General features: G+C 41.2%; 1 protein-coding gene across 9 annotated transcripts in view; it reads right to left on the reverse strand.

The window, feature by feature from the left end:
• HERC4 (HECT and RLD domain containing E3 ubiquitin protein ligase 4) overlaps positions 1-16,253 on the reverse strand; it is a 117,369-nt gene that overhangs the window by 784 nt on the left and 100,332 nt on the right. For all 9 annotated transcript variants that reach the window (XM_060194275.1, XM_060194059.1, XM_060194342.1 and 6 more), the window contains one exon: positions 1,610-1,712. In XM_060194275.1, coding sequence (XP_060050258.1) covers positions 1,610-1,712 — 103 coding nt within the window. The remainder of the gene's footprint in view (positions 1-1,609; positions 1,713-16,253) is intronic.

Here is a 16,253-nt window from a genome sequence, read left to right on the forward strand (position 1 = left end):
AGGGAGAGGGAGAAGGTGGAGCCTGGGTCTCACACATGCATGACTTCATTGCTTGCCTATCACTTTTTCACTCAGACCCGGGAGTGGAGGTGTGGGGAGGAAGAAGTGAAGAGCTCCCTCCTCCAGGGCCGGCGCCTCACCTCCCACGTGTGGCATCAGTTTCTGAGTCTGAGCAGCATGCACCCTCCCTGGTGAGCTCTCTCCAGCCAAGGCACAAGTCTTGAGTCAAACGCTAACTACACATCCACACAGTATGTTTTTCTTTGAAAGTTCACATTTATTAGCATGTAGAAATGCTTCATAAATGTCTTAAGAGAGAATGAATCTTGTCCCTGTCAAGTTTTGGGAACCTGTCTTTCAGAACAGTCATTTAGAGCTAGTTTAGAAATCAAATACAATGTAGTTTGTTTTTTCCTATTTGTCTCTTTCTTTCTCTTTCCTTCCTTTTTTTTTGCCTTCAGGGTTATTGCTGGGGCTCAGCGCCTGCACTATGAATCCACTGCTCCTGGAGGCCATTTTTCCCATTTTACTGCCCTTGTTGCCCTGATTACTGTTGTTGTCACCGGATAGGACAGAGAGAAATAGAGGAGAGGAAGACAGGGGGAGAGAAAGACAGACACCTGCAGACCTGCTTCACCACTTGTGAAGCGACTCCCCTGCAGGTGGGGAGCCAGGGCTCGAACCAGGATCCTTGTGCTGGTCCTTGCGCTTGGCGCCACCTGTGCTTAACCCGCTGTGCTACCGCCCGGCTCCCTTTAGTAGTTTTTTTATACTGAAGTTTATAACACTATATAAGTGTAAGTATTTGTCATTTCTCCTCCTCTTTTTTTCTCTTTCCATTTTATTTGCTAAGACAGAGAGAACGTTAGAGGAGAAGCTGAGACAGACACAGAGAAGACACCCACAACCCTGTTTTCACCACTTTTGAAGCTTCTCCCCTGCCAGTGGGGTCTGTGGGCTTGAACCTGGGTCCTTGAGCATGGTGACATGTGTGCTCAATCAGGTACACTGTCCAGCCCCCTATTCATGTCATTTCTAAACAAAAATCACATTGCTCAGAAACTTGACATTCATGTTAGAAGAATGACTTATCACCCCCCCCCCACACACACACACACTTTTTGTGTGGTTGGGGGACTGATGTGCTAAGGACTGAACCCAGAGTCTCAAATACAGGAAACAGGCACTCTTCATCCCAACCATCATCTGCATCCTTCCAGGATGCAAAAGTGACATATGAAACCAAGATTCGCATCTTGATGCTGAAGCAAAGAGAAAGAAAAAGGGCAGATAGGGCAGCACAGCAAAGAGCCATGAACCGGAAACCTGTCTGAGATGGTAAAAGGAGCTACAAGCCTAGTGTACAGTCTAGTATCTATTACGGGCTGTTTTCATTGGATACAACCGCCTTCTGTTTCGGAGGCACAGTGAATTTAGCTTACAAAATGTGAAAACACATGCAATAAAGAAGACATTTAAAAAGTTAACTGAATAATGGAATAATAAGAACAAAGGGGAAAAATCCACCCAGATGAATTAAGCTCCTCAGATTAAGTTCAACGATTAAATGCCATTCCTTTAAAACACATAACTAGTTCGAAATACTTACACAGAAACTGCTTTTTCTTTTCCAGTGGCAATTCATGAAATACTTCCCAAAAAATTTTTATTGTAGGGTGTTCTGCCCAATACTCCCCTTTGTATTCTGTGTTCTAAAACAAAGACCAAAAATGTTATCAATATTAAGGGATATTAGTTTTGTCTTGAAATTGACAAACTGAATTCTTTATAATAAGCTAATATTTGCCACAACTTGAAACTCATGCAATTCCTTTGCATTTTGCAAGAAAAAAGGGAAGAAAGGTGTGTCAATCAGCCGAAGTGACTCTTCACAACATGATAATTTAGGACTATCATCCAGCTTCTGTAATGACTGAGCGCAGCCTAGAATGTTCCCAGCTGTGACCATGGACTGAGTGCTCAGTCTGACAGAGACTCAGAGGATGTGCAGGCTCTGGCGCCAAGTATGAACAGATACGGGCCACGGGTTAGACTGATGTGGTAAACAGTTAATTGCATTTACATATTTTCTTCAAGTTTGCGAGCAACTCTCTGCCCTAATCCTGCTTTCTAGTTCTATTCTCAACTCTGACACCATCTTCCTAGACAATATTTCTATTCCACACCTCACGTTAGCTATCAAGTATTATGTCATGGGCTCCTAGGAACATTGCTAAAATAAACTTCCTAGCCTCTCATCTGCTCTATTCCTATGTTATGATTCCTGTTTACTAAATATTTTGTCCTGCTTTCCATCTTACTGCCTCTCAGCCACCAAGTTGCAGAAGCTACTAGGATTCCATCCTGACCACCCTGGGCAGATGACCTCACCAATGTGTCCTGGAACCTCACCTCTCCAGAGCCCTACCCACTAGGAAAGACAGAAACAGGCTGGGGGTGTGGACTGACCTACCAATGGCCATGTTCAATGGAGAAGCAGCAACTCCCACCTTCTGCACCCCAAAAAGGATTTACTCCCAGAGGGGTAAATGACAAGAGAAGTAAACCAAAGGGCCTTGTACCCACATTCCATGAGGATCCAAAGCACTTGTCACCAGGAATTTTGTTTTTCTACCATTAGTGAAAGGGACGTGAATCTGGAAAACACCAGAGGAAGCCAGGCACTGCTCCTCGAATTGGAGAGGGAAAAGGAAAAAAGGAAAGACACCTGGAAGTAGTAACAGGTGTGGGAGTGACTTAGAAAGGAACTGAAGGCAGGACCATTGAAAAGATGGGAAGAAAATAAAAAAATACATTTATATGTGTAGTTACAGAATCAGCCCATATCTGTGACCTTGGAAGAACTACTGCAGTTTTCACTGGAGGAGGTGGGGACACAAAGCTCTGGTGGCAGGAACTGACTGACATCATAGCCCTATTATCTTACCACTTCGTACGTCAGTAATAAAAATGCAGCATAAAATATATGCGTACACACATGTGTATAATTTACACATGTACATATATTTGACTTCATTGAAAACTTATTTACAAAGCTTATGTACTGTATCAGCCATCTTCCTATGAAATAGGGATATTGACACAAACGCTACAATTAAAATTTCTTTGCCAAAAAACAAAACCAGACAAAAAACACAAGGTACTGATGAAAAACAGTGAAGTAGGAACAAATGAATGGGCAGCTGACTCAGCGGACTGGTAGGGCTGATGTGATTAAAGCATCCACTCAGGGCAGGGGAGATACATATGCTTTGGTGGCGGGCGGGTGTGGTGTGGTATACTATACATGGTAACCCTGTAGTCTTGTGACCCACTATTAATCACAAATTAAGAAAATAAATAAATACAACATCCATACTACCCCCCAAAAACTATTATACCTATGAAAAAAATTATTAAAATGGTAGAACAGAACTGGGGAATGTTATGCATGTACAAACTATTATATTTACTGTTGAATGTAAAACACTAATTCGCCAATAAAGAAATAAATTTTTAAAAAAATGGTAGAATAGTATTAAATCCAACATAAAATCATGTGGTAACCATAAACTTTTATTTTTACGTATCTGTGCACAGAGGTCAAACCAAATAATTTCCATTTAACATCACCGTATCTTGTTGTCTTGATTTGCATTTCTCTGACCATCAGAGACTTGGAACATTTTTTCATGTGCTTCTTAGCCTTTTGGATCTCTTCTGTGGTGAATATTCTGTCCATGTCCTCCCCCCATTTTTGGATGGGGTCATTTGTTTTCTTGTTGTTGAGTTTGGCAAGCTCTTTATATATGTTGGTTATTAGCCTCTTGTCTGATGTATGGCATGTAAAGATCTTCTCCCATTCTGTGAGGGGTCTCTTGGTTTGGGTAGTGGTTTCTTTTGCTGTGCTGAAGCTTTTTAATTTGATGTAGTCCCACAGGTTTATATTTGCCTTAGTCTTCTTTGTAACTGGATTTGTTTCATTGAAGATGTCTTTAAAATGTATGTGGAAAAGAGTTCTGCCAATATTTCCCTCTAAGTATCTGATAGTTTCTGGTCTAACATCCAAGTCCTTGATCCACTTGGAATTTACTTTTGTATTTGGTGAAATACAGTGGTTCAGTTTCATTCTTCTGCATGTTTCAACCCACTGTTTCCAACACCATTTGTTGAAGAGACTCTGCTTTCCCCATTTAATAATATGGGCTCTTTGTCAAAGATTAGATGTCCATAGGTGTGGGGGGCTCACTGTTAATTTAAATCACTGTATATTGGGGTAATCTGTAAAAACAGGACTAAATAAACTTCCAATTAAAAAATTTACAAGGGGGGGATGTGGGAGGAGGACACAGTTGGTGTATTGCACCAAAGTAAGAGACTCTGGGGCGGGGGGGGGGGGGGGGTTCAGGTCCTGGAACATGATAGCAGGAGGACCTAGTAGGGGTTGAACTGTTACGTGGAGAACTCAGAAATGTTACACATGTACAAACTGGTGTATTTTACTGTTGACTGTAAACTATTAATCCCCCCAATAAAGACATTAAAAACAAAAAAGGATTTGGGCTGGGGAGACAGCATAATGGTTACGCAAAAGACTTTCAAGCCTGAGGCTCAAAAGTCCCCAGCACCACCATAAACCAGAGCTGAGCAGTACTCTGGTAGCTCTTTCTGTGTATCTTTGTCTCTGTATCCCTCTTTCACTGAAAATAAATAAAATATTAAAAAAAAAAAAAGGACTTCTGGAGGCGGGGCTATGGAGCAGCAGCAGTTGTGTTTCTCTCCTCTCCCGGGTCAACTAGGAATACCAAAGGAGACCACCTGGGACCACAACAAGGCAGGACTAGAACAACTTCAGGAACCTATCGAATCACCGGTGAACCGGTGAGTGCAAATACGTGTGGCTGGGGACAGAGAGGAGCCTAGGGAGAGATTAAGTGGCTGGTAACAGTCTGACAGTTTACCAGTTGAGACACCACCTGCAGTCCGTTTTACCAACAAAAAGACGCCTGAAGGGAGGAAAGAACTCCCCTAAGATTCACCAAATGTAACTGTGAGTCTCCATTGCTACTGCCCTCAGAATCTGGAGCAGTGGTGGGGAGGCTCTGTGCTAACACCAGGAGACAGAGAACTAATGAGGTAAGTCAGGAGAAGATTTATACCTTGGTGGCCTACTGGTGGGGCTGCGAGAATCTCTTTGCATAACCACTGGCGACCCAGATGTGGCTGACCATCTCATTGCCTCCCTGGATACAGCACGCCAAGCCCGCTGGCAACAACTCACGGAAAGTATGAACTTCACCCACTCAAGTAGGAAGGCCTGGAAGCTTCTTCACAGACTGGGTGCCGGTAGCCAACCCCCTCCCGTCTCCCATCCTCCCGTATCTCCAAACTCAGTGGCCAGTCACCTAACTCAAGTTGGACGTGCTAAGATCGACCCAGTCTGGAAAAGAGAAATTTCCCATGAATGGTCATCCCACTTCCGGTTATCTTGTCCATCTCCAAAAATCTCTCCCTTTACACTGTCTGAACTGGAAGACGCTTTGAAGAGGGTTAAACCGGGAACAGCTGCTGGCTATGATAACATCACCCCAGAACTCATTACTCATTCTTAACCTGGGTCCCGCGGCAAAGAAGTGGCTCGCTTCATTCCTGTCCCACATCTTGGAATCTGAGTCTATGCCCAAAGTTTGGCGTCGTGTGAAGATTATAGCGGTTTTGAAACCAAAGAAAGACCCAACACTGGCCGCCAGCTATAGACCAATTTCTCTCCTCTCCGTGTGTTACAAACTCCTTGAGAGACTGCTTCTGTCACGTATTTCTCATCTTACAGAGAAATTCCTATCACCCACCCAGGCTGGTTTCCGCCCAGGAAGATCTACCTGCGAACAAGCCCTGGCCCTCTCAACTTACATTGAAAATGGATTCCAGAAGAATTTAAAGACGGGTGCTGTCTTTGTTGATCTCACAGCAGCCTATGACACGGTCTGGCACCGTGGTCTCCTAGTCAAGATCTCAAGATGCCTGCCTCCATGGGTGGCCAACACTATATAGTTTCTTCTCCAAAACAGAAGATTCCGGGTACATCTGGGTGACAAGTCTAGCAGATGGAGACTTGTCTCAAGTGGCCTCCCCCAGGGCTCTGTTCTGGCTCCTACGCTATTTAATATTTACATCAATGACCTCCCAGAAACTTTTTCAAGGAAGTTCATCTACGCCGATGACATCTGCTGTGCAACTCAGGCATCAAAGTTCGATATCCTCGAGGAAACACTCACGAAAGACATGTCTCTGATATCTGATTACTGTGAAAAATGGCGACTAATCCCTAGCATTGCAAAAACAGTATCATCTGTTTTCCATCTACACCATGCCTCGGCCTCGCGTGAGCTTAATGTGCAGCTTGGTGACACGAGAATCCGGCATGAAGCCCAGCCAGTCTATCTTGGCGTTACTCTCGATCGCACCCTGTCATTTCACGAACATCTCATAAAAAATACTGTGCCCCAGTATGGTTCCGTAGCCCCCATGTCCACTTGGTCGATTCCAAATTATATTCCTCCATGAGGATAATTTCTGGAACCATCCATTCCACCCCGGTTCCATGGCTGCCAGTTCTTAGCAACATCGCCCCGCGTCGTCGGGATGCGGCGTCATCTAAGTTCATTTCCCACGTCTACGCTCGACCGGACCTGCCAATATACGCAGATATCTTCGCCCACCCTGTTCAACGCTTGACGTCTCGTCACCCAATCTGGTCCCCTACGCCTACACTGAACTTCTCTGTTCCAGTCTCTTGGAAACAGAGCTGGCAGTCAGCTGAGGTAAAGAACAAACACCTCATCACAGACCCCTGCAAGCGTCAACCCGGCTTTGACCTAGCACGTTATGATTGGGCCCTCCTCAATCGCTATCAAACAGGCCATGGCCCGTGCGCTGCTATGTTCCACCGCTGGGGAGCCAGAGACGACCCGAACTGCCCCTGCGGCTCCAGACAGACTATGACCCACATAGTCAACGACTGCCACCTCTCCAGATTCAAAGGAGGTCTTGAAACTTTACATCAGGCTCAACCTGATGCTGTTGACTGGCTACGGAAGAAGGGCAAACGCTAGAAGAAGAACCACTGCATTATCTCTGCCCCACCCTGCTTTATCTCTTGGTCAGGAGTCAGTGATTAAGCTAAGAAGACTACTTATAGTTTAAAAACCCTCAGGCTCCCATAGCATACAGGGAAGAAAAAGAACAAAAGAGGCTTTAATAGCTACTGTGCTCCAACTCAGAGATTGAAATAATACTGAAACAACTGTCAATTTCCACAGTTGTGAACTCTTAAAGTACCTCACTCAAGACACAGGACAATCCAGGCTAGAGTGATCAGTAATTTGAAAAGTACTGAGAGAGGAACATCATAACATACTATATAGAATGATTAAGTCAACAAGAAGCTAGAGAAATGAACCAAGACAAGAGTCCAGCTAAAAGCCCCCTAAAGAGTGAAGCACAAAATAATGAGGTCAACATCCAACACTAGTTAAGTAGACAGTCACAGGAGTGAGTAAAGAGTTTGAAAGAATTGTCATCAGAAATGCAGAAACAAGATATGAGACACTGGAAGAAAACACTATCTCAAGGTTATTAGAGAGCTGAAAGCTGAAATAGCTAAGAACACAACTAGCTTAACAAGCTAAAACAGTATCAGAACAGGGTAACAAAAATAGATGAACTCCAGAAAACAGGAGAGGGGAGAGAGAATAGAATCAGTGAGGCTGAAGACAGAATTAGCAAGATCAGGGATGAATTAGAGACAACTAAAAAAGAAGTAAGAGATCTCAAAAAGAGATTAAGAGATACTAAAAACAGTAACAGAAACCTATGGGATGACTTCAAAAGAAATAATATATGCATTGTTAGCTTACCAGAGGAAGAGAGAGAGGGAGGGGAAGAAAGCATTCTTCAGGACATAATATCTGAGGACTTCTCTAGTCTAGACAACATAAAAGACATAAAGGTTCAAGAAGCCCAGAGGGGCTCAAACAGAATTAACCCAGACTTAAAGACACCAAGATACATCATATTTAGAATGAAAAGGAATAAGGATAAAGAAAGGATCCTGAAGGCTGCAAGAGAAAAACAAAGAGTCACCTATAGAGGAAAACCCATAGCACCAGACTTCTCCAGACAAACACTACAGGCCAGAAGAGAATGGCAAAATATCTATTGAGTGCTCAATGAGAAGGGCTTTCTACCAAGACTACTGTATCCTGCTAGACTGTCATTCAGACTAGATGGAGGCATCAAAACCTTCTACACAGTTCAAACAATCAACTATCACTAAGCCTGTTCTGAAAGAAGTTCTGAAATGCCTATTAAAAGTCAGACCACCATAAATATGCCATATATCAAAACACTCTGAAAATCTACAATAATGGCATAAAATATCTTCAATCTATGATATCAATAAATGTCAATGACCTGAATTTACCTATTAGAAGCCAAAGAGTAGGAGACTGGATCAGAAAACACAACCTAACCATAAGCTGTCTACAGAAAACCCACCTAACTCAACAAGACAAACACAGACTCAAAGTGAAAGGATGGAAAACTATCATATAAGCCAATGGCCCACAAAAAGGGGCAGGAATAGCTATTCTCATATCTGATACATAGACTTCAAAATAAATAAAATTTAAAAAGATAAGGATGGACATTACTTAATGCTCAGAGGATCAGCCAACCAAAAGGACTTAACAATTATTAACATCTATGCACCCAATGAGAAGCCATCTAAATACATCAAACATCTACTGAAAGAGCTACAGCAATATATTAACAACAACACAGCCATAGTATGGGACTTCAACACCCCACTCTCTCAACTTGACAGATCATCCAGGCAGAAAATCAATAAAGAAATGAGGGAGCTAAATGAGGAGATAGATAAACTAGAACTATTGGACATTTTTCAGAATCATTCACCCCAAAAAAACTGGAATACATATTCTACTCAAGTCCACATGGGTCATTCTCAAGGATAGACCATATGTTAGGCCACAAAGAAAGCATCAGCAAATTCAAGAGCATTGAAATCATCCCAAGCATCTTCTCAGACCACAGTGGAATTAAACTAATACTTAACAATCAACAAAAGGTTAGTAATAGTCCCAAAATGTGGAAGCTCAACAGTACACTACTTAACAATTACTGGGTCAAAGAGGAAATAAAGGAAGAAATCAAAATGTTTCAAGAGTTCAATGAAAATGAAGACACAAGCGATCAAAATATTTGGGACACAGCTAAGGCAGTTCTAAGAGTGAAGTTCACAGTCATACAAGCACACAATAGGAAACAAGAAAAAGCACAAATAGCCTGATTGCAAACCTAAAGACCTAGAACAACAACAAAGGAACCCTAAAGCAACCAGAAGGACAGAAATTACTAAAGTTTGGGCAAAAATCAATAACACTGAAAATAAGAAAACCATACAAAAGATCAACAAAAGTAAATGTTGGTTCTTCAAAGAATGAACAAAAAAGACAAACCTCTAGTCAGACTCACAAGACAAAAAAGGGAGAAGACCCAAAAAAATTGGACTGTAAATGAAAGAGGAGCTATCACAACAGACACTGCAGAAATTCAACATATCATGTGAGGCTTCTATGAACAACTATATGCCACCAAGCTAGAAAACCTGGAAGAAATGGACAATTTCCTAGATACTTACAAACTTCCAAATTAAATAAAGAAGAACTAGATAGGATTTGACTTATGGAGGCGGAGCTAGGAGCAGCAGATCGCTTTATCTCCTCTCCTCTCCTCTCCTCTCCTCTCCTCTCCTCTCCTCTCCCGGATCAACTAGGAATATCAAAGGAGACCACCCGGACCGAAACAAGACAGGACTAGAATGACCACAGGAACCCAGTAAATCACCCGTGAGTACAAACACTGGTGACAGAGAGAGGGGCCTAAGGAGAGATTAAGTGACTGCTAACAGTTCAACAGTTTATCAGTGGAGACACCACCTCCAGTCTGCTGTCCCCAACAAGGGGACAGCTGAAGGGAGGAAAGGACTCCCCAGAGACTCACCAAGTACAACTCTGAGTCTCCATTGCTACTACCCTCAGAATCTGGAGCAGCAACAGGGAGGGACACCAGGGGACAGAGATCTAACTGGGAAACTCAGGAGAAGACCTATACCTCCGTGGCATAGCTGAGGGGCTGTGAAAGTCTCTTTGCATAACCACTAGATTATCTCTGCCACACCCTGCTTTATCTCTTGGTCAGGAGTCAGTGATTAAGCTAAGAAGCCAACTGATAGTTTAAAAGCCCTCAGGCTCCCATAGCCTACAGGGAAGAAAAAAAAAAAGAGGCTTTTACACCACTGAGCTCCAACTCAGGGATTGAAAAAACTGTTAACTTCTACCACAGTAAACCTTTTAATTAAATTACTTAGACACAAGTCAATCCAGGCAATAGTAATCAATAATTTGAAAAATACTGATAAAGGGAACTCATAACATAATATATAAAATGGTTAAAACAACAAGAAAAAATATTGGAGACTCAAACCAGGACAAGAGTCCAGCTAAAAGTCCTCCAGAGGGTGAAGCACAAAACAACGAGTTCAACATTGAAACATTAGCTAAGGAAATAATAACAGGAGTGAGTAAAGAATTTGAAAAAATTGTAATCAGAAATGCAGGAACAACAAATGAGAATATGGAAGAAAATTCTAATTATCTCATGGTTATTAGAGAGCTGAAAGCTGAAATCGCTGAGCTAAGAAGGCAGCTAGCTGAACAAGCTAAAACAGTATCAGAGCAGGGCAACAAAATAGATGAACTCCAGAAAGCAGTAGAGGGCAGAGAGAATAGAATCTATGAGGCTGAAGACAGAATTGGCAAGATTGAGGATGAATTAGAGACAACTAAAAAAGAAGTAAGAGATCTCAAAAAGAGATTAAGAGATGCTGAAAACAACAACAGAGTCCTATGAGATGACTTCAAAAGAAACAATATACGCATTATTGGCTTACCAGAGGAAGAAAGAGAAGGAGAGGAAGAAAGCATTCTCCAGGCCATAATAGCTGAAAATTTCTCAAGTCTAGACAACACCAAAGACATAAAGATTCAAGAAGCCCAGAGGGTCCCAAACAGAATTAACCCAGACCTAAAGACACCAAGACATGTCATACTTAGAATGGAAAGGAATAAGGATAAAGAAAGGATCCTGAAGGCTGCAAGAGAAAAACAAAGAGTCACCTACAAAGGAAAACGCATAAGATTAGCAGCAGACTTCTCCAGACAAACACTACAGGCCAGAAGAGAATGGCAAGATATCTATCGAGTGCTCAATGAGAAAGGCTTTCAGCCAAGAATACTATATCCTGCTAGACTGTCATTCAGACTAGATGGAAGCATCAAAACCTTCTCAGACAAGCAACAGTTGAAGGAAACAACCATCACCAAGCCTGCCCTGAAAGAAGTTCTGAAAGGTCTCCTATAAACAACCAGACCACCACAAATAGGCCATATATCAAAACACTCTAAAACTCTACAAGAATGGTGTTAAAATATCTTCAATCTCTGATATCAATAAATGTGAATGGCCTGAATTCACCTATTAAAAGACACAGAGTAGGAAGATGGATCAGAAAACACAACCCAACAATATGTTGTCTACAGGAAACTCACCTAACTCAACAAGACAAACACAGACTTAAAGTGAAAGGATGGAAAACTATCATTCAAGCCAATGGCCCACAAAAAAGGGCAGGAACAGCTATTCTCATATCTGACATGATAGACTTTAAAATAGATAAGATTAAAAAAGATAGGAATGGACACTACTTAATGCTCAGAGGATCAGTCAATCAAGAGGACTTAACAATTATTAACATCTATGCACCCAATGAGAAGCCATCTAAATACATCAAACTTCTACTGAAAGAGCTACAGCAATATATTAACAGTAACACAATCATAGTAGGGGACTTCAACACCCCACTCTCTCAACTTGACAGATCATCCAGGAAGAAAATCAGTAAAGACATAAGGGAGAAAAATGAAGAGATAGATAAACTAGAACTATTGGACATTTTCAGAGTCATTCATCCCAAGAAACTGGAATACACATTTTACTCAAATCCACATGGATCATTCTCAAGGATAGACCATATGTTACGCCACAAAGACAGCATCAGCCTATTCAAGAGCATTGAAATCCTCCCGAGCATCTTCTCAGACCACAGTGGAATTAAACTAACACTTAACAATCAACAAAAGATTAGTAACAGTGCCAAAATGTGGAAGCTCAACAGTACACTTCTTAACAACTTCTGGGTCAAAGAGGAAATCAAGGAAGAAATCAAAATGTTTCGAGAGTTCAATGAAAATGAAGACACAAGCTATCAAAATATTTGGGACACAGCTAAAGCAGTCCTTAGAGGGAAGTTCATAGCTATACAAGCACACATTAGGAAACAAGAAAAGGCACAAATTGCACATCTCAAAGACCTAGAAGAAGAACAACAAAGGAATCCTAAAGCAACCAGAATGACAGAAATTACTAAAGTTAGGGCAGAAATAAATAACATTGAGAATAGGAAAACCATACAAAAGATCAATGAAAGTAAATGTTGGTTCTTCGAAAGAGTAAACAAAATCGACAAACCTTTAGCCAGACTCACAAAACAAAAAAAGGAGAAGACCCAAATAAATCGGATAGTAAATGAAAGAGGAGATATCACAACAGACACTGCAGAAATTCAACATATCATGCGAGGCTTCTATGAACAACTATATGCCACCAAGCTAGAGAACCTGGAAGAAATGATTTCCTAGATACCTACCAACTTCCAAAACTAAGTAAAGAGGAAGTGGATAACATGAACAGGCCCATCACAGCTAATGAAATTGAAACAGTTATCAAAAATCTTCCCAAAAATAAAAGTCCTGGACCAGATGGTTTTACAAATGAATTCTACAAAACTTTCAAAAAAGAACTAATACCTCTACTTTTAAAAGTCTTCCAGAAGATTGAAGACACTGGAATACTCCCTGCCAGCTTCTATGAAGCCAACATCACCCTGATACCAAAAGCAGACAGGGACACAACCAAAAAAGAAAACTACAGACCAATATCTCTGATGAACATAGATGCGAAAATATTGAACACAATTCTAGCCAACCGGATACAGCAGTATATCAAAAAGATTGTTCATCATGACCAAGTGGGGTTTATCCCAGGCATGCAAGGTTGGTTTAATATACGTAAATCAACCAATGTGATCCACCACATCAACAAAAGCAAGACCAAAAACCACATGGTCATATCAATAGATGCAGAGAAAGCCTTTGACAAAATACAACATCCCTTTATGATCAAAACACTACAAAAAATGGGAATAGATGGAAAATTCCTGAAGATAGTGGAGTCTATATATAGCAAACCTACAGCCAACATCATACTCAATGCTGAAAAACTGGAAGCATTTCCCCTCAGATCAGGTACTAGACAGGGCTGCCCACTATCACCATTACTAGTCAACATAGTGTTGGAAGTTCTTGCCATAGCAATCAGGCAGGAGCAAGGAATTAAAGGCATACAGATTGGAAGAGAAGAAGTCAAACTCTCCTTATTTGCAGATGACATGATAGTATACATGGAAAAACCTAAGGAATCCAGCAAGAAGCTTTTGGAAATCATCAGGCAATACAGTAAGGTGTCAGGCTATAAAATTAACATTCAAAAGTCAGTGGCATTCCTCTATGCAAACACTAAGTTAGAAGAAATTGAAATCCAGAAATCAGTTCCTTTTTCTATAACAACAAAAACAATAAAATATATCAGAGTAAACCTAACCAAAGAAGTAAAAGACTTGTATACTGAAAATTATGAGTCACTACTCAAAGAAATTGAAAAAGACACAAAGAAGTGGAAAGATATTCCATGTTCATGGGTTAGAAGAATTAACATCATCAAAATGAATATATTACCCAGAGCCATCTACAAATTTAATGCTATCCCCATCAAGATCCCAAGCACATTTTTTAGGAGAATAGAACAAATGCTACAAATGTTTATCTGGAGCCAGAAAAGACCTAGAATTGCCAAAACAATCTTGAGAAAAAAGAACAGAACCGGAGGCATCACACTCCCAGATCTCAAACTGTATTATATGGCCATTGTCATCAAAACTGCTTGGTACTGGAACATGAACAGACACACTGACCAGTGGAATAGAATTGAGAGCCCAGAAATGAGGCCCCACACCTATGGACATTTAATCTTTGACAAGGGGCCCAGACTATTACATGGGGAAAGCAGTCTCTTCAACAAATGGTGTTGGAAACAATGGGTTGAAACATGCAGAAGAATGAAACTGAATCACTGTATTTCACCAAATACAAAAGTAAATTCCAAGTGGATCAAGGACTTGGATATTAGACCAGAAACTATCAGATACTTAGAGGAAAATATTGGAAGAACTTTTTTCCGCATAAATTTTAAAGACATTTTCAATGAAACAAATCCAATTACAAGGAAGACTAAGGCAAGTATAAACCTATGGGATTACATCAAATTAAAAAGCTTCTTCACAGCAAAAGAAACCACTACGCAAACCAAGAGACCCCTCACTGAATGGGAGAAGATCTTTACATGCCATACATCAGATAAGAGTTTAATAACCAACATATATAAAGAGCTTGCCAGACTCAACAACAAGACAACAAATAACCCCATCCAAAAATGGGGGGAGGACACGGACAGAATAGTCACCACAGAAGAGATCCAAAAGGCCAAGAAACACATGAAAAACTGCTCCAAGTCTCTGACGGTCAGAGAAATGCAAATCAAGACAACAATGAGATATCACTTCACTCCTGTGAGAATGTCATACATCAGAAAAGGGAACAGCAGCAAATGCTGGAGAGGGTGTGGGGTCAAAGGAACCCTCCTGCACTGCTGGTGGGAATGTCTATTGGTCCAACCTCTGTGGAGAACAGTCTGGAGAACTCTCAGAAGGCTAGAAATGGACCTACCCTATGACCCTGCAATTCCCCTCCTGGGGATATATCCTAAGGAACCCAACACATCCATCCAAAAAGATCTGTGTACACATATGTTCTTGGCAGCACAATCTGTAATAGCCAAAACCTGGAAGCAACCCAGGTGTCCAACAGCAGATGAGTGGCTGAGCAAGTTGTGGTATATATACACAATGGAATACTACTCAGCTGTAAAAAAATGGTGACTTCACCGTTTTCAGCTGATCTTGGATGGACCTTGAAAAATTCATGTTAAGTGAAATAAGTCAGAAACAGAAGGATGAATATGGGATGATCTCACTCTCAGGCCGAAGTTGAAAAACAAGATTAGAAAAGAAAACACAAGTCGAACCTGAAATGGAATGAGTATTACACCAAAGTAAAAGACTCTGGGGTGGGTGGGTGGGTGGGGAGAATACAGGTCCATGAAAGATGATGAATGACACAGTGGGGGTTGTATTGTTAAATGGGAATCTGGGGAATGTTATGCATGTACAAACTATTGTATTTACTGTTGAATGTAAAGCATTAATTCCCCAATAAAGAAATAAATTATTTAAAAAAGAGAGAGAGAGAGAGAATCAGAGTATCACTCTGGCATATGTGGTAGCAGGGAATAAACTTGGGACTTCATGCTGGAAGCCTAATGATTTCTCCACTGCACCACCCAGCAGGCTGCTGCATACCTCCACTTTTAGAATACTCTTACTAAGTAAAAAAGATAGCAGGAGCAAGTCTCTCTTATGATGTGTTTTTTAAGATTCAGTCACAATGGCCTTAACTTCCTCAGGTGGCAAGTTTTTTCTTTTTAGTGCGCAGGGCTTATTCTCGCAGCCTCAACTACTTAAGACAAATCCTCTCTGTCAGGTTAATTTTGACTTACTCTTTTGGGCTTGGGATAAACGTTTCCTAATTCATTTATTGAGCCATTCAATTAATACATGATTTTTTAAAAAAAATTTTATATGTATTTATTTTCCCTTTTGTTGCCCTTATTTTTTTATTGTTGTAGTTTTTCTTGGTGTTATTGATGTCATCGTTGTTAGATAGGACAGACAGAAATGGGGAAGACAAAGAGGGGGAGAGAAAGACACCTGCAAACCTGCTTCACCTGTGAAGCGACTCCCCTGCAGGTGGGGAGCTGGGGGCTTGAGCCAGGACCCTTATGCTGGTCCTTGCGCTTTGCCCCATGTGCGCCTAACCCGA

Source organism: Erinaceus europaeus, chromosome 1 (genome assembly GCF_950295315.1).
Source record: "Erinaceus europaeus chromosome 1, mEriEur2.1, whole genome shotgun sequence".
NCBI classification, from domain to species: domain Eukaryota; kingdom Metazoa; phylum Chordata; class Mammalia; order Eulipotyphla; family Erinaceidae; genus Erinaceus; species Erinaceus europaeus.